This window comes from Dendrobates tinctorius, unplaced genomic scaffold, assembly GCF_039654945.1.
Source record: "Dendrobates tinctorius isolate UK_male_01 unplaced genomic scaffold, ASM3965494v1 ptg000060l, whole genome shotgun sequence".
NCBI classification, from domain to species: domain Eukaryota; kingdom Metazoa; phylum Chordata; class Amphibia; order Anura; family Dendrobatidae; genus Dendrobates; species Dendrobates tinctorius.
The window spans coordinates 81,438,455-81,457,054 of NW_027361728.1; the positions used below are offsets into that span (position 1 = coordinate 81,438,455).

An 18,600-nucleotide genomic window follows, 5' to 3' on the forward strand; every position below is an offset into this window, starting at 1 on the left:
TGTTGGCAATTCATCAGACAGAAGTGCACATAAGTACCATGGAGAAAGCTGCCAGCCAACAGCTATTCCCCCTCCCAACTGCACCATGAACATTAATGCTCAGCCATGTTTTTCAACAGGGCAAGGGGAACAAGTCACCTCTGGTTTAGAGGACCCCATGCACATCAGATTTGCCAAATCTGCCAAAATTAACATTTAACAAAAGTTTATGCTTATATCTTTAGCAGGTTGAACTAGATAGACTTATTGGGACAGATTTACTAAGCTAAATATGCCAGAATACTGGCTTAATTTATACTGAATAGTTGTCTTCCATGGCTTGTACCACATTCATCATTTGTTATAGCCGTGTTGTCTGACTCTCTTGACAGGCGGAGTTTTTAGATACGACACTTAGTGTCAAAATTGTGCCAACATGTTGGAGCAAATTTCTGGCACAAAGTAAGCCACCTAATAGGTGATGCAACCATAAACTAGGTAGTCTATAAATGCACCACAATTATCCACCAGCTTGACCAGATTTGATAAATCTGGTGCATTTTAAGGGTAGGTGCACCCAATGTCTTTTTCAGGTGGGCGAAACTGCTGAGTTTTTCAAGAGAAAGAGTCTTCAGGAAATTCCTGTGTTTTTTACTGAAGTGTTTGTTTTAGCATTCTGGTTTTTTTTTTTTCTCATGTGTTTTTACGGTGTTTTGGGAGCATCTATTTTTTTGGCATTTTCCAGACATTTTTTTCTGCGTTCGATAATTTAAAAAACGCTAGGGGTTTTGTTGTAAAACGCTAACAAAATGCGTAAAAAGACACCCAAACGTCTTTTGAGCCTTCCCACTGTCTTCTCTTATAGAGTGCTTTCAAAGCAGAAAATGCCTTAAGGATGGTCTTGTCACTTCTTTGAACCTTTTGGCTTTTCTGGAAACCTGAAGTGCTTGAAACTGTAGGTCAATTTTACACAGAAATGTATATGTTCATTCTTTCGAGCTCTTTTTCAGGCAGTTATTGGAGGTCCACCATTTTGTGGACATACCGTAAGGCTGTCTATTCTACGCTATCTAAAAATTGAACCGTTTTAGTAAGTGTGCCCCAGTATATTTTTTAGCTTTGATACCTAATGTATTATAAATGTGTTATATCTTGGGGTGTCTTCTCAATCACAGACTATTGAATACAATATAGACCAACTTTGAACACTAAATTTTTCTCTGTTTCTATATAAGTTTTTCTTGGGGTCCTTTTAATTACTTCCCTTGTTTGCCCATGTCCACAGATTGAACCCTTCTTTGTAAGTGTAGCTCTGTACGACATCAAAGAAGGGAGGAAGATATCGGCAGATTTCCATGTAGACCTAAACCATGACATTGTGAGACAAATGATTTGCACTTCTACAGGACCTGTGGGGAATGGTACAACATCACCATCTTTCAATCCTGCCAAAGTACTGGAAGAGCCCGAAGTCCGTGGCTTCCATGAAAAATGGATGCAATATCCTAAGCAGGTAAAGATGCATAACATAGAGCATTTACCAACAAATCTTTATTACTACCTCAAATTATAGAAGCATTCAGCTCTGAATTTGTGATACAAATTACTTCTCTTCTGTATATCAAAATCCTGGTAATATCCAAAAGTCCAGAAATGTTTCCATCTACTGGCATAAATTACTTAAAGGATATGAACATCTTTGGAAGCATGTGTTTTAGTGATGAGCGAGTATACTCGTTGCTCGGGTTTTCACAGCATACTCGGTGTCCTGCGAGTATTTTGGTGTGCTCTGAGATTTAGTTTTCCTCATCTCAGCTGCATGATTTGGGACTGCTAGACAGCTTGAAAACATGTGTGGAATGCCTGTTTGTTAGGGAATTCCCACATGTATGGTACAAGTATGCAAATGAAGTAGAATGTCCAGCTCAACAGCGTAGTGAAAAGCAAATTTTTATTCACCACGGACACATTCCAAAGAGAGGATAATATATCAGCATGACAGGTTACAAGTAGTCAGATCGACACGTTTCTGGAGACCAAGCTCCCTTAATCATGATGACCAACATTGAAAAACACAGCACCTTTATACCAAGATCCGGATTGCACACAAGTGAAATAATTAAGGCCTGTTTCACATTTCCGTTTGTTGCCATCAGTCAAAATCTGCCGTTTTGAAAAAAAAAAATCGGATCCGTCATTTTTTTGGCGGATCCGTTTTTTTCCCCATTGACTTGCATTAGCGGCGGATTTTGACGGATGGTCATCCGTTGGATCCGTTTTTTGACGGATCCACCAAAATTTTGGCATCCGCTGACTTCAGCGAACGAACAATGCAACGTTTTTTGTCTGCGTCAAAATAGCGGATAGCAACGGATCCGCCATTCATTATAATGGTCACCTTTGGGCGGCGGATCCTTTGCCAACCATTTTTTGACGGAATCCGGCAACGGATCCGCTTTTTGACACTGAGCATGCCTGGAAGAATTTCCTTGCCAGAAATTGAACCCAAAATTCCGTTCTGGCGGCAGCAAAATCTCTCTCTCTCTCCTTTTTCCACGCTCGTGTTCCTTTAAATTTCCACCACTAGCTGATAATGCGGATCCGTCAAAAAACGGATCCAGTGGCCTCCGTTTGTGCCACAACAGAAACGGATCCGTTTTTTCACATTCTGGCGGATTTACACTGACGTCAAAAAACGGAAATGTGAAAAAAGGCCTAAGACATAATAGACAGGAGTGACAGCACAGCAAATGAATGGGGTGTGCCTGTATGGATACATACAACAAAGGACATTGAGACACACGATAAAATGATAAAATATTGACATGATTATAGCAGCAAGTTCGCATGAAAGAATGCTATGAAAAACATACAGTACGTATTTTAACAATGTTGAATGAACACGCATATTATAGCAGTATTAAGCAGGGGTTAGTTAAAAGCTCCCCAGAATTAGTGGACAATAATATACATATGGGTATATAATGAAAAATAATTCTGCCCATCTGAAGCAGAGGAAAAGAAATAATATCCCATTTTTGCTTTTTCTGTAAGTTTGTAAATTTTTGAACTAATTCCTGAATCTGAATTAATAAAACAGCATGGTATCCTTTCTTTTATTAAGACCCAGTGGTAATCTTGTGTTTAATTTAAATATCCACCAGGCTTCGCTGTTCCTTAGGGTCGCTTCAGTGTCACCTCCTCTCATGGGTTTATGAATTTTTTCTATAGCGTAAATTTTAAGCGACTCCAAATTACTCTGGTGGCGATCTATAAAATGTTTAGAAACTTGGGACGTATTCCTATTTATATTTACATTTTCAACATCATAGAGATGTTCTCTGATTCTCGTCTCTAATTGACGCTTTGTGCTCCCAACATATTTCAAGCCACATGAAGTGCACTCCATAACATAGATTACATTGCGTGGGTTACAATTCAAAAAAGTTTTTATGGGGAACTTGTTATACCCACTAGAATCAGAAAACTCAACACATTTTCTAGAGAATTTGCAGATTTTATAAACTGTGGCCCCACATTTATGATACCCTTTGATATTTAACCAATTAGTTGTCTGAGTATTTCCAGATCTAAAGCAGCTTGGAGAGAGAGAGTCTGTTTCAAGGATGGCGCTCTTCTAGATACTACACCCATTTTTTTTATAATTGCTGCTATTTCAAGATCTTCTTTTAAATTCGACAAATTATGAAGAATCATATTTCTAATAATGGAAAACTGGTTGCTGTACTGTAAAACTAAAGTTGTGGGATTTGTGTTATTATTCCCAGTTTCAAATTCCATTTTAAACCGTGTTTTTTATCCACTATTTTTTCAGGTCTATTCAGACTCCACTTTTTGTCCCCTCTATCACCCAGCCGCTTTTTAATTTCATCAACTTCCCTTTTGTAGTCGCTTTGAATGCTACAGTTACGTTTGGCTCTAGTCATTTCTCCCACCGGAATGCTCCTTATTGTGTGTTTGGGGTGATGACTATTAGCGTGCAAAATAGTATTGCCCGCCGTTTTCTTTCTAAAAGTAGAAGTGATGACTGTCTCATTTGGTATACCCCTCAATTTAAGATCTAGGAAGTCTATGCAAGAGGGATCATGGTGAGCAGTAAATTTAACAAAGGGTTACAATTAAAGTAACATACTAAATCCTGCACAGAAGAAACTTCAGAGCCCCGCACAATGATCACGTCATCAATATATCTCCCATATCGTAACATGCAATCCCTGAAACGATTGTCCACGGTGTACACATACAGTTCCTCTCACCAACTCATAACCAGATTTGCGAGAGAGGGGGAGTATTTTGCCCCCATTGAGACTCCACTTATTTGCCTGTAAAAATTCTGGTTGAAGCTGAAATAATTATTGGTTATGAGGAACTGTACAACTTCCAAAACAAAATTAATTTGATCAATTGAAAAATTCCCATATTTTTCTAGATTAAATTTTAATGCATGAAGGGCTACTGTGTGTGGGATAGAAGTATACAAAGAGATTACATCGAATGTAATCCATGAGAAATTGGATTGCCAAACAAAATTTTCCATGTCACTCAACACATCCGTGCTGTCTCTAAGGTACCCAGGTGTCGTCTGGATGAGAGGCTGGAGGAGCAGATCAAGCCACTCACCCAGCCTCTCACCCAGAGAACCAATACCTGAGACTATAGGTCTCATTGGTGGGGGATTTAAACACTTATGAGTTTTGGGCAACACATATAGAATGGGGGTAACCGGGTTAGAGACCTTGAGATATTCCCTTTCTCTTTTATCAAAAAAAACAAGAAAAAAACTGCTGTCCTATGGACTCAATTTTGTGCCAAGCTGCGACTAATTGTTTAAATCCCCCACCAATGAAACCTATAGTCTCAGGTATTGGTTCTCTGGGTGAGAGGCTGGGTGAGTGGCTTGATCTGCTCCTCCAGCCTCTCGTCCAGAGGACACCTGGGTACATTAGAGACAGCATGGATGTGTTGAGTGACATGGAAAATTTTGTTTGGCAATCCAATTTCTTGTGGATTATATTGGATGTCATCTCTTTGTATACTTCTGTCCCACACACAGTAGCCCTTCATGCATTAAAATTTCATCTAGAAAAATATGGGAATTTTTCAATTGATCAAATTAATTTTGTTTTGGAAGTTGTACAGTTCCTCATAACCAATAATTATTTCAGCTTCAACCAGAATTTTTACAGGCAAATAAGTGGAGTCTCAATGGGGCAAAATACTCCCCCTCTCTCGCAAATCTGGTTATGAGTTGGTGAGAGCAACTGTATGTGTACACCGTGGACAATCGTTTCAGGGATTGCATGTTACGATATGGGAGATATATTGATGACGTAATCATTGTGTGGGGCTCTGAAGTTTCTACTGTGCAGGATTTAGTATGTTACTTTAATTGTAACCCTTTCAATCTTAAATTTACTGCTCACCATGATTCCTCTTGCATAGACTTCCTAGATCTTAAATTGAGGGGTATACCAAATGAGACAGTCATCACTTCTACTTTTAGAAAGAAAACGGCGGGCAATACTATTTTGCACGCTAATAGTCATCACCCCAAACACACAATAAGGAGCATTCCGGTGGGAGAAATGACTAGAGCCAAACGTAACTGTAGCATTCAAAGCGACTACAAAAGGGAAGCTGATGAAATTAAAAAGCAGTTGGGTGATAGAGGGGACAAAAAGTGGAGTCTTAATAGAGCTGAAAAAATAGTGGATAAAAAAAACACGGTTTAAAATGGAATTTGAAACTGGGAATAACAACACAAATCCCACAACTTTAGTTTTACAGTACAGCAACCAGTTTTCCATTATTAGAAATATGATTCTTCATAATTTGTCGAATTTAAAAGAAGATCCTGAAATAGCAGCAATTATAAAAAATGGATGTAGTATCTAGAAGAGCGCCATCCTTGAAACAGACTCTCTCTCTCCAAGCTGCTTTAGATCTGGAAATACCCAGACAACTAATTGGTTAAATATCAAAGGGTATCATAAATGTGGGGCCACAGTTTGTAAAATCTGCAAATTCTCTAAAAAATGTGTTGAGTTTTCTGATTCTAGTGGGTATAACAAGTTCCCCATAAAAACTTTTTTGAATTGTAACCCACGCAATGTAATCTATGTTATGGAGTGCACTTCATGTGGCTTGAAATATGTTGGGAGCACAAAGCGTCAATTAAAGACGAGAATCAGAGAACACATCTATAATGTTGAAAATGTAAATATAAATAGGAATACGTCCCAAGTTTCAAAACATTTTATAGATCGCCACCGGAGTAATTTGGAGTCGCTTAAAATTTACGCTATAGAAAAAATTCATAAACCCATGAGAGGAGGTGACACTGAAGCGACTCTAAGGAACAGCGAAGCCTGGTGGATATTTAAATTAAACACAAGATTACCACTGGGTCTTAATAAAAGAGAGGATACCATGCTGTTTTATTAATTCAGATTCAGGAATTAGTTCAAAAATTTTTTGGCATGTTAGGATCGCTACATTCTGTGTTACAGAAAAAGCAAAAATGGGATATTATTTCTTTTCCTCTGCTTCAGATGGGCAGAATTATTTTTCATTATATACACATATGTATATTATTGTCCACTAATTCTGGGGAGCTTTTAACTAATCCCCGCTTAATACTGCTATAATATGCATGTTCATTCAACATTGTTAAAATACGTATGTTTTTCATAGCATTCTTTCATGCAAACTTGCTGCTATAATCATGTCAATATGTTATCATTTTATCGTGTGTCTCAATGTCCTATGTTGTATGTATCCATACAGGCACACCCTATTCATTTGCTGTGCTGTCACTCCTGTCTATTATGTCTTAATTATTTCACTGGTGTGCAATCCGGATCTTGGTATAAAGGTGCTGTGTTTTTCAATATCGGTCATCATGATTAAGAGAGCTTGGTCTCCAGAAACCCGCGTAGATCTGACTACTTGTAACTAGTGTTGAGCATTCCGATACCGCAAGTATCGGGTATCGGCCGATACTTGCTGTATCGGAATTACGATACCGACTTCCGATATTTTTTCAATATCGGAATTCGGCATCGGAATCGGAAGTTCAAAGTTGATTGACAGCCTGACGTCATCATGATGCGCGGTGTGTGCGCATCATGATGCGCCGTCATTTCGGGCCTTCCGGGGGTCTCTGCCGGCCTGCCGGGGGGCTGTGTGGACTGCCCGGGGTCTGTACCGGCCTGCTGGGGGGCTGTGCCGGCCTGCCGGTGGTCTGTGCACCCTGTGGGGGTCTGTACCGGCCTGCCGGGGGGCTGTGCCGGCCTGCCGGTGGTCTGTGCACCCTGTGGGGGTCTGTACCGGCCTGCCGGGGGGCTGTGCCGGCCTGCCGGTGGTCTGTGCACCCTGTGGGGGTCTGTACCGGCCTGCCGGGGGGCTGTGCCGGCCTGCCGGGGGGCTGTGCTGATGTCCGGGGGTCTGTGCAAGCATTGTCCGATGGGACTACAAGTCCCATCTGGCGATGCCTGCTATCATGACAGTGATTGACACATTAGCCAATGAAGGGACAGTAGTAGTCCCATCATCCGGCTAATGTGTTAAATGTTAAAAAAAAAAAAAAAAAATACTACATACATACTACATACATACTACATGCATGCATGCTACATACATACTACATGCTACATACATACTACATGCTACATACATGCTACATACATGCTACATACATGCTACATACATGCTACATACATGCTACATACATGCTACATACATGCTACATACATACCACATATATACTACATACATGCTACATGCTACATACATGCTACATACATGCTACATACATGCTACATACATGCTACATACATGCTACATACATGCTACATACATACCACATATATACTACATACATGCTACATGCTACATACATACTACATGCTACATACATGCTACATACATGCTACATACATGCTACATACATACTACATGCATGCATGCTACATACATACTACATGCTACATACATACTACATGCTACATACATGCTACATACATGCTACATACATGCTACATACATGCTACATACATGCTACATACATGCTACATACATACCACATATATACTACATACATGCTACATGCTACATACATACTACATGCTACATACATGCTACATACATGCTACATACATGCTACATACATGCTACATACATGCTACATACATGCTACATACATGCTACATACATACTACATGCATGCATGCTACATACATACTACATGCTACATACATACTACATGCTACATACATGCTACATACATGCTACATACATGCTACATACATGCTACATATATACTACATACATGCTACATGCTACATACATACTACATGCTACATACATGCTACATACATGCTACATACATGCTACATACATGCTACATACATACCACATATATACTACATACATGCTACATGCTACATACATACTACATGCTACATACATGCTACATACATGCTACATACATGCTACATACATGCTACATGCATGCTACATACATACTACATACATGCTACATACATGCTACATACATACCACATACATGCTACATACATGCTACATACATACTACATACATACTACATACATGCTACATGCTACATACATACTACATACATACTACATACATGCTACATGCATACTACATATATACTACATACATGCTACATACATACTACATATATACTACATGCATGCTACATACATACTACATACATACTACATATATACTACATACATGCTACATGCTACATACATACTACATACATACTACATACATGCAACATACATACTACATATATACTACATGCCTGCTACATACATACTGCATGCTACATGCATGCTACATACATACTACATACATACTACATGCATGCTACATACATACTACATACATGCTACATACATACCACATATATACTACATACATGCTACATGCTACATACATACTACATACATGCTACATACATACTACATATATACTACATGCATGCTACATACATACTACATATATACTACATGCATGATACATACATACTGCATGCTACATGCATGCTACATACATACTACATACATGCTACATGCATGCTACATACATACTACATACATACTACATACATGCTACATACATACCACATATATACTACATACATGCTACATGCTACATACATACTACATACATACTACATACATGCTACATACATACTACATATATACTACATGCATGCTACATACATACTACATATATACTACATGCATGCTACATACATACTGCATGCTACATGCATGCTACATACATACTACATACATACTACATGCTACATACATACCACATATATACTACATACATACTACATACAATACATTCATACAATACATACATAGACATACAGTACATATAACATAGAGTAACATACTTACCAATACTTGTCACATTGTTCCCCGAAGCCATTGTCTTTTCCGGAATAAATATTAACATAACAAACCACAAAAATACTCACCCACGATCCGAAGCAGTCCACGAGTGTGTCCCACGACGATCTTGGGTAGAGAACTGCAGCATCAGATGATGCTGCCGTTCTCTACGGGCTGCAGGAATCCAATGACGGAAGGTAGGTATCCTTCCGCACTGTATTCCTCCGCCACTTAAAAAAAAAAAAAAAAAAAGTCCCTAGTCTCACTTTATGCCATTGCTGCGTGGGAAATTCACTACACTGTTGAGCTGGACATTCTACTTCAATTGGATTCCTCACGCCCTGACACAGCGGGTCTGTGCTCCAGGCACTAACAAGATGCAGAAGCGGTGAGCTGGAAAATCTTTCCCATTGTACAAGTATGTGCAAGTCGCAAACCATGCAGCTGAGACGAGGAAAACTAAATCTCCGAGCATGCCAAAATACTCGAAGATCACCCGAGCAATGATGCTACTCTCCCATCTCTAATGTGTTTTCATATAAATTTATATTTGTCAAGATAAAACTTTTTTTTTGCAATGGGATTTCATTAAACATAGGCACTTCGTATGTCTGAATTTTGCTTGCTGCAGAATGAGTTATTCCAAGAATCTGTCAGTGAGCTCAGTCGCACTCAGAGTTTGTAACTCTGCTATGTCTTCTTCTGTGCTTCTTTTAGCTGATTTATGACCACGCCAAAGTTCAGCTCAACTTTGATGTGGTCTGCGATTATAAATTCCTTGTCAGAACAAGGTTAGGGGACCGTTACACGTAGCGACGCACCAACGATTCCGACAACGATACGATCTGGCTAAGATCGTTTGTGCATCGCTAGTAAGCAGTCATACAGGCCGATCTTCATAACGACGCATCAGCGATCAGCGATGTCACTAATGACCACGGCGATCGTTGGTACCGTGTCACACACTGTCTATAATAGTGATTCAATCTTTGAATAGGCGTCCTTCAGCGCTATCTATATGAGTTCAGAGTCGCCAACGAGGTCGCTCGTCGTTGATAAGGGGCGTCAAACACAGCACAGCGATGCATGCTGGTCAGCGTGACGCCAGCAATCAAAAAATGATCCTGAACGTTCGCGCACGATGAGCGACATCGCACCAGGGAGCCGGTTGTTTCCGCGTGTCACACTTAGCGAGATCGCTAGTGATGTCTCTGTTGCATCACAAAATCGTTGTCTCTTCAGCGATATCGCTAGCGATCTCTCCGTGTGTAACGGGGGCTTTACTCATGAAATCTTAATTGAAAGCTTCGTCCTCTGAAAACAAGTTTTCACATGATAGTAGATAACAATTGCTGGGACCTGCACCGATTGTCAGGAAGGGAACTTTTATGCCTTTTATAATGGAGTGGCAGTGTGCATGCTTGTGTGAACACGGCCTTTGATTCCAATTTCTGTTCTCATCCAATATAAGCCTATGTGCTTTTGTAGTAGCAGCCAACAAGTAAACCCTGCGTAGCCTCTGATCTCTCCTCTACTAATAGGAATTAGATGACAGATGGAACGCAATATGACTGCAGGATCAGAGAACATGCAACTTGTTTTTATCTGTTACCGTTAGCAGGAGACACAACGCACAAAGAGGAAAAACTGAATCAAGGCTGGTTACAGATTTGCCTCTTTTTTTTTATTTTAGATGCATTGGAATAATTGGTTGTACCGTTGTACGTGGCCTTGCTTTGAATTCGAATTTCTCATTCTGGCAATTGTCACTTGTTCTATAATGTCATCATTTTTTTTTCTCCTGCCATGTATCACGCCTTTTTATTTTTATTTCACAGGCCATTTTCTCAGTGGCCAATCCTCATAATGAAGTGGTACTAATTGCAAGAATAGAAAAAGTTCTTATGGGAAATATTGCCAGCAATGCTGAGCCGTATTTGAAGAATTCAGATTCTAGCAAGGTACAGTAGACGCAGCTGGATATTGTATATAACACCGTCATATAGTTCTGTACATGTAGTGCCATCACCCAGTGTACGATAAGGAGTCATTGAGGACTGTAGGGGACTCGATGAGTAAAGCAGAATATGTTATCTCGGGGCACACTCCTTCCACTATGTAGAAGAAATAATCGGGACTCTGGGGTCATTTGTCTTAGAAATCATTTCTAGCAGCTGCCCATGAGCAGAAATGCATTAGCAGGTCATGGAGTAAAGGCTTTTAGCGTTCTTCCCATCTACAAAATCTCCGTAAGCTATGTTTGACCCAGTAAAAATATTCTATTGTTTCTTTTTACATCTTTATTATGTAAGTGTTTGATTAAACTAGTCAGAGACATGTATTTAGGCAAATCCACCTTGCAAATACGGCATGATTTACTTGTGTATGCCGATGTGAAGTGTATATGTTTGTTTCTGTAGACAGCACAAAAACTGCTGAAATCAGCGAAGCAGTTCTGCAGCAGGTTGGGAAAATATCGGATGCCATTTGCATGGACAGTCAGGTAATTAATGATAATCGTCGTTATATGAACCCTGAGGGGCACGTTTAGGCTGAGTTTTGGGGAGTTTTTGACACAACGTCTCACCGTTCCAGCAAACTCAATGGGATGTATTGAAATCTTCTGCCCACTGTGTTCTATTTTACGCAACGTAAACTGACCTGCGGAGCGTGTTTCACATCCGCAACATGTGAGTTAGTTTCTTCTGCGGGTACGCTGAGTTTTAAATGCTGTTTTCCCCATACAGTAGACTCGCATTAGATGCGGAAAATCCGCAGGTAAAAAGCGCACATGCATTTTTATTTAGTTGGAAAAGCATCAAAAACACAGTTACATGACTGTATCAATAAAGTTTTGTCAAAGCCAAATACCGGTATGTATCAAAAACAAAGCTTTATTTATAACATGACACACCAACAAGAGACAATAAACACAGCGTCATTAACGTGATAAAAATGCATGTGAAAAACACACTAAAAAGCGCAATGAAAAAATGCAAGTAACCTAAGTGAGGCCACGCGATGAGCTTTTCATGAGTTTTTGATGTTGCAGATTTTCCGCCACGTTTTTTACCAGCAGATTTTCCACATCTAATGCAAGTACATAGAAAAAAAATCTGCACATAAAACATGGCGTACGTGCTAGAGAAATTGACATGTTGCGGATGTGAATCCCATGAACTTTGCTGGGACTGTAAGATGCTGTGTTTTTGATGCAGTGAAAATGCACAGTTTAAAAAAAAAAAAAAAACACCAAAAACTCATCATGGGCACACCACACGGCCCTACTTAATAGGTGGCAAAATGGTGTAAAAATTCCTCACGATCAAAAATTTACCAAAAGCTCATCGTGGGGACGTAGCCTTAAAGGAGTATTCCCATCTCCAAGATCTTATCCAAATACTGTATGTAGTAGGGATACACTTAAAATTTATTCATGTGCAAATTACATGCGTTTTTACTGTGCTTCCACTGTAGAAACACATTACAATTGCATATGCGGGTTTAATCTGCTGACTTTCTGCTTCTTACGTGGTGTCTATGAGCAAGATCTGAAAATAACATGAATATTTGCCACAAGAGAAATTGGCATGTTGCACATTTCTAAATTGCACCTCGGGTCAATCTCTACAGCTCAGTGGGCATGGGATTTACTAACATCTCATCCGCCTTACTGGAACTGTAATGCGCTGCTTTTTTTGTGCATGAAAATACACAGCAGAAAGAAAAACACCAAATATTCTTTGTGGGAACTTAACCCTAAAAAGCCACTTCCTAAAACTCAATGCGTCCCTCAACAGAAATGAATTACAAATGTCTTGCCTATTACCAATGGTTGCAGAGTTTTCCAGAAACTTTGTGGGAATCCAGTCTCACCAATATGAATGGACTACTTTTGGAAAAGTGTAATAAGTAATCTTCTTACTATATTTCTTATGAGTAGGTGATCTCTTACATAATCTGGGGCTACAATGAGCAGTGGTCCTGTAGCTGCAGACACCAATCTTGTGCTACATGTAGGCAGGAACCTTCTATTCTTTATGAAATACCAAGTAATTATTAACAAATTATTCCTATATTTCTTTATAATAATCTTTGTACATATAAATAATTTTTTACAATATTGTTCTATGAGAAAATTTTCACAATATCTGTCATTTTTGCAGGCCAGTATTTAAAGACAACTGTGGAACCATTGATCGGGATTCCAGGTTCTCCCCTCTCTTCAGGCAGGAAAACAATAAGATCTCCACTGAAGACCTCATTAAACTGGTGTCTGAATACAGGAGGTGGGATAATGTAACCTGTCTTAAGTACATACTGTAAGTTAGTAACTGATATAGTAAGCAATTGTGAGTGCCTGTGTGCATTTACACTGATGGTGTGGAAATTGTTGGAACCAGTGGCGGACTTACACAAAAGAGGTTCTTGTCCAAGAACAGTACACAGTGGGTAAGGAAAGTATTCAGAGCACTTTACATTTTTCACTCTGTTTCATTGCAGCCCTTTTGTAAAATCAAAAAAGTTATTTTTTTTCTCTTTAATGTACACTCTCCAACCCATCTTGACTGAAAAAAATCAGAAATGTAGAAATTTTTGTAAGTTTATTAAAAAAGAAAAACTGAAATATCACATGGTCATAAGTATTCAGACCCTTTGCTCAGTATTGATCTGAGCTAGTACAGCCATGAGTCTTCTTGGGAATGATGCAACAAGTTTTTCACACCTGAATTTGGGGCTCCTCTGCCATTCTTCCTTGCAGATCCTCACCAGTTCCGTCAGTTTGGATGGTGAACGTTGGTGGACAGCCATTTTCAGGTCTCTCCAGAGATGCTCAATTGGGTTTAGGTCAGGGCTCTGGCTGGGCCAGTCAAGAATGGTCACAGAGTTGTTTGGAAGCCACTCCTTTGTTATTTTAGCTGTGTGCTTAGGGTCATTGTCTTGTTGGAAGGTGAACCTTTGGCCATGTCTGAGATCCAGAGCACTCTGGAAGAAGTTTTCATCCAGCATATCTCTGTACTTGGCCGAATTCATGTTTCCTTCAATTTCAACCAGTTGTCCTGTCCCTGCAGCTGAAAAACAACCCCATAGCATGATGCTGTCACCACCATGTTTCACTGTTGGGATTGTATTGGGCAGGTGATGAGCAGTACCTGGTTTTCTCCACACATATCGCTTAGAATTATCACCAAAAAGTTCTATCTTCGTCTCATCAGGCCAGAGAATCTTATTTCTCAAGTCTGGGAGTCCTTCATGTGCTTTTTAGTAAACTCTATGTGGGCTTTCATATGTCTTGCACTGAGGAGAGGCTTCTGTTGAGCCACTCTGCCATAAAGGTCCAAATGGTGGAGGGCTGCAGTGATGGTTGTGGAACTTTCTCACATCTCCCTATGGCATCTGTGGAGCTCAGCCACAGTGATCTTGGGGTTCTTCTCCCACAATTGCTCAGTTTGGCTGGACAGCCAGTTCTAGGAAGACTTCTGGTAGTCCCAAACGTCTTCCATTTAAGGATTATGGAGGCCACTGTGCTCTTAGGAACCTTGAGTACTGCAGAAATTCTTTTGTAACCTTGACCAGATCTGTGCCTTGCCACAATTCTGTCTCTGAGCTCCTTGGCCAGTTCCTTTGACCTCATGATTCTCATTTGGTCTGACATGCACTGTGAGCTGTGAAGTCTTTTATAGACAGGACTTGATTTGTAAAGGCACACACCTATCAGTTTAATTAAACATCGCTGGACTCCAATGAAGGACTAGAACCATCTCAAGGAGGATCACAAGGAAATGGACAGCATGTGATTTAAATAAGAGTGTCTGAGCAAAGGGTCTGAATACTCATGAACATGTAATATTTCAGTTTTTCTTTTTTAATAAATTTGCAAAAATTTCTACATTTCTGTTTTTTTCAGTCAAGATGGGGTGCAGAGTGTACAGTAATGAGAAAAAAATTAACTTTTTTGAATTTACCAAATGGCTGCAATGAAATAAAGAGTGAAAAATGTAAAGGGTTCTGAATACTTTCCATACCCACTGTGTGGGCCCTTTGCAGCCCAATAGCTCCTCATAATGCACAATTTCATCTACTTTGGAGGTAGAAGTGGGCCCCCTTACCCACGGCTGCATGGTTAATCGGCCCCAGATTCTGTCTTTTAGTTCAGGCTTACACGTTGTGGGAACGTGTGGTTTACCATGAATTGCAACTTTTTTTTTACAGCAATTATAGGTACAGCACATATGCCATGTGATTGCTGTAACACAGTTATCTCTCTGTAGTCAATGTGAGTTTGTATAGACTTTACTTTGAACCTATGAATATTGCTAATAATTGGCTGAAATGCCTTAAAGAGAACCTGTGGCATGATTTTGTAATGAAAAATACAGGCATGGCTGTAATGGTTCTGTAATACTGATTACATTTTGTGAAGAAATTTGCTTTGTTTCTCTTCTTTATTCACCATGTGAAGTTTTCTGCTAATTAGATTTTGGCGCACAGAGGAAGGACTTTATAGGGGGTCTTCTCCTCCCTGTCTGGTGAATGAGGGTCTATGGGAACATTACAGTGCACTTAGGGAAAAGTGCCAGATGTATGCTTTAGCAAGTGTGCACTTAGCTTACACCATGCAAAAAATACCTTGAACAAAGTCTAAGAAGGGTGTAAAGATAATACATTATAGGCTTCATTTATTAATACTGTCTAAGATATAAACTTTCTTAGTTGCTAATAGCAACCAATTAGGGCTTAGCTTTCATTTTGTAAGAATAATAGATGTGAGTATGAATTCATACAGAGTATGAATACGGGGTGTTAAACTTCCAAGTATCCGGACACAACATGCTCTATGTGGAACATTTCGCTCAATACATGCATAATTTCTTCAACCAGATGTCCATTAAAGTGGAGGAAAGTTACGCTAAACCAACCAAAACTATGGAAGTGTTGCTGTTGCCGGACGTGGGGAACAAGATGTTTGTGGACTCTGTTCTGACCATCCATGAGCGGATCGTCCAGGTTAGCGGTGTAAGCGCCACCATGGCCCCCATTATCATAGAAGTGTTCACCATGAACCAGCCTGAAGGGGTTAAATTATTGGTAAAGGAGCACACAGACACGGATTACCTGGAAAGATTCAAGGCTCGGCCAGATCTGGACAACCTGAGAGCTTCAATAAACTGACAAACCCTCCATCTGCCCAATACCGGAGCCACAGATGGAGGAACTGTACAACCGCCACCGTGTACCAGCGGGGAAGAAATCAGAAGCTAACAAAAAGATTAAAAATAGGCAAAATAAAACTTTTCTGTTTTAATTCTTTGAGCGATTTGTGACCTATATAACATTATTATAGTAGTTCAGGGCGGCACGGTGGCTCAGTGGTTAGCCCACCAAGGACAACATCTGCAAGGAGTTTATATGTTCTCCCCGTGTTTGCATGGGTTTCCTCCGGGTACTTCGGTTTCCTCCCACATTCTAAAGACATACTGACAGGGAATTTAGATTGTGAGCCCCATCGGGGACAGTGATGATAATGTGTGCAAACTGTAAAGCGCTGCGGAATATGTTAGCGCTATATAAAAATAAAGATTATTATAAGATTATTAGATGTGTTGTGATTGGGATTACTGGATAGGAAATCTGATGTGTGCAGGTGAATCTCTACTGCCCAGAGTGTTGACTTGCACCTTCTAGGCAGTGACAGGTGTGATCACTCAGATATATGTGCACGTTATTCAGTGGTTTTATGTATTTGAGAAAGAGTCCTTTAAAATGTAATAATCAGAGGAGTTTATGCATTTAACAAACAAGTCTTACAATGTATCTGTACTTTAAAATCTGTGGCAAAACCTCTTGCTTCCCTGACCTCCCTTTTAGACTAGTACATATACGACCGGTCTAGTAAGTCCGGTAAATATCATGATTCTCATGCTTTGTTATTTGCCGTTCACTCATTTTGAGTGTACGGTTCCTCTTCAGATGTCTGGCAGCACTAAAGGTGATGGAACTGGAGATGAGCAGAATGATTAGTGTGACTCCGGTCATGCATCCAGATCAGTGACAACTGGATATTTGGCCTTCAAATCTCTTCCCTTCCGGAGTTCCCGACACAGCACTTGATTAGCCAGGGCCAGCACGACGTTACACATATGATATTGCGCTAGACTTGACAAATCAAGTGCTGTGTCGGGGACACCGGAGTGGAAGAGATTTGAAGGCCACCCATCTAGTCACTGATCTGGATTCAGGACGGTGTCCCACTAATCGATCTGCTCATCTCCAAGTGGACCTTTCTTCTCTCACTTTACTATGTGCATTTCACTGCCATTTCCCAATAACTTGAAAGCTCAAACTTACAGCCTCACTCTCCCTTAGGTCTGTATGCAGTTTGACACCTGGTTTCTAGAACTTTGGAGTGATTTTAGGGGTAATACAACAGAATTTTAAGTAAAGTTATTTGCAAAATTACATCTAAATTCATGTTCTGTTTATTTCCTTTAAAAACAGAGCAGAGAAGATTAGCAAAATCCAAATCATCCCTGGAAACCTGGATATATCAGTAGATGCTGTACCCCTGGAACAGTCAAGTAGGACAGATTTCTGTTATTTCTAATATATTGTTAATAAGCTAGAAACCTTGTAATTTTTGCTGTTATCCCTGTGTTGTAGTTACGATGTTGTAATTTCGTGTTTCCATATCTACTTATTATCCTGTTATATTGTTCTTTTTTTATATTGAAGCCTGTCAAAATTTGTTCAGCTGAGTCCTGTCTAAACAATGATGTCATTATCAGTTTGATGTTGTCGGCAGTGCCCCCACACTGTCATCATGGCCACCTCAACTAATAATTAACTTGATGTTGTATGGGTGTCAGGGATTTAATTGTCTATCCCACTCTCAGTCCCAATTTGGAATTTGCAGCTCTCTGGCACCCCCACTTACCCTGAGGTCAGTCAGGGAGCTACAACTAGGCTAAGTAGTCGCCAGAAAGGTTGCCTTGCCGTGTACTGGCTATTGCGCACTCTGCAGTGAGGGCAGCATGTATATGCCCAGTCTCAGATAGGAAATACACACATAAACCTCCGTTCCATAACTGCCAGGGTCTCCCAAATCTCCCTAGAACACTTTGCTGCCAGCAGCTCCTCTTTTGACATTAAAACCAATATCAAA

The 18,600-nt window shown here is 39.9% G+C and overlaps 1 protein-coding gene across 6 annotated transcripts in view; it reads left to right on the plus strand.

Moving 5' to 3' along the window:
• DOCK10 (dedicator of cytokinesis 10) overlaps window positions 1-18,600 on the plus strand; it is a 387,536-nt gene that overhangs the window by 197,124 nt on the left and 171,812 nt on the right. For all 6 annotated transcript variants that reach the window (XM_073579093.1, XM_073579089.1, XM_073579094.1 and 3 more), the window contains exons 12-16: window positions 1,265-1,492; window positions 11,276-11,398; window positions 11,858-11,940; window positions 13,604-13,726; window positions 17,937-18,016. In XM_073579093.1, coding sequence (XP_073435194.1) covers window positions 1,265-1,492; window positions 11,276-11,398; window positions 11,858-11,940; window positions 13,604-13,726; window positions 17,937-18,016 — 637 coding nt within the window. The remainder of the gene's footprint in view (window positions 1-1,264; window positions 1,493-11,275; window positions 11,399-11,857; window positions 11,941-13,603; window positions 13,727-17,936; window positions 18,017-18,600) is intronic.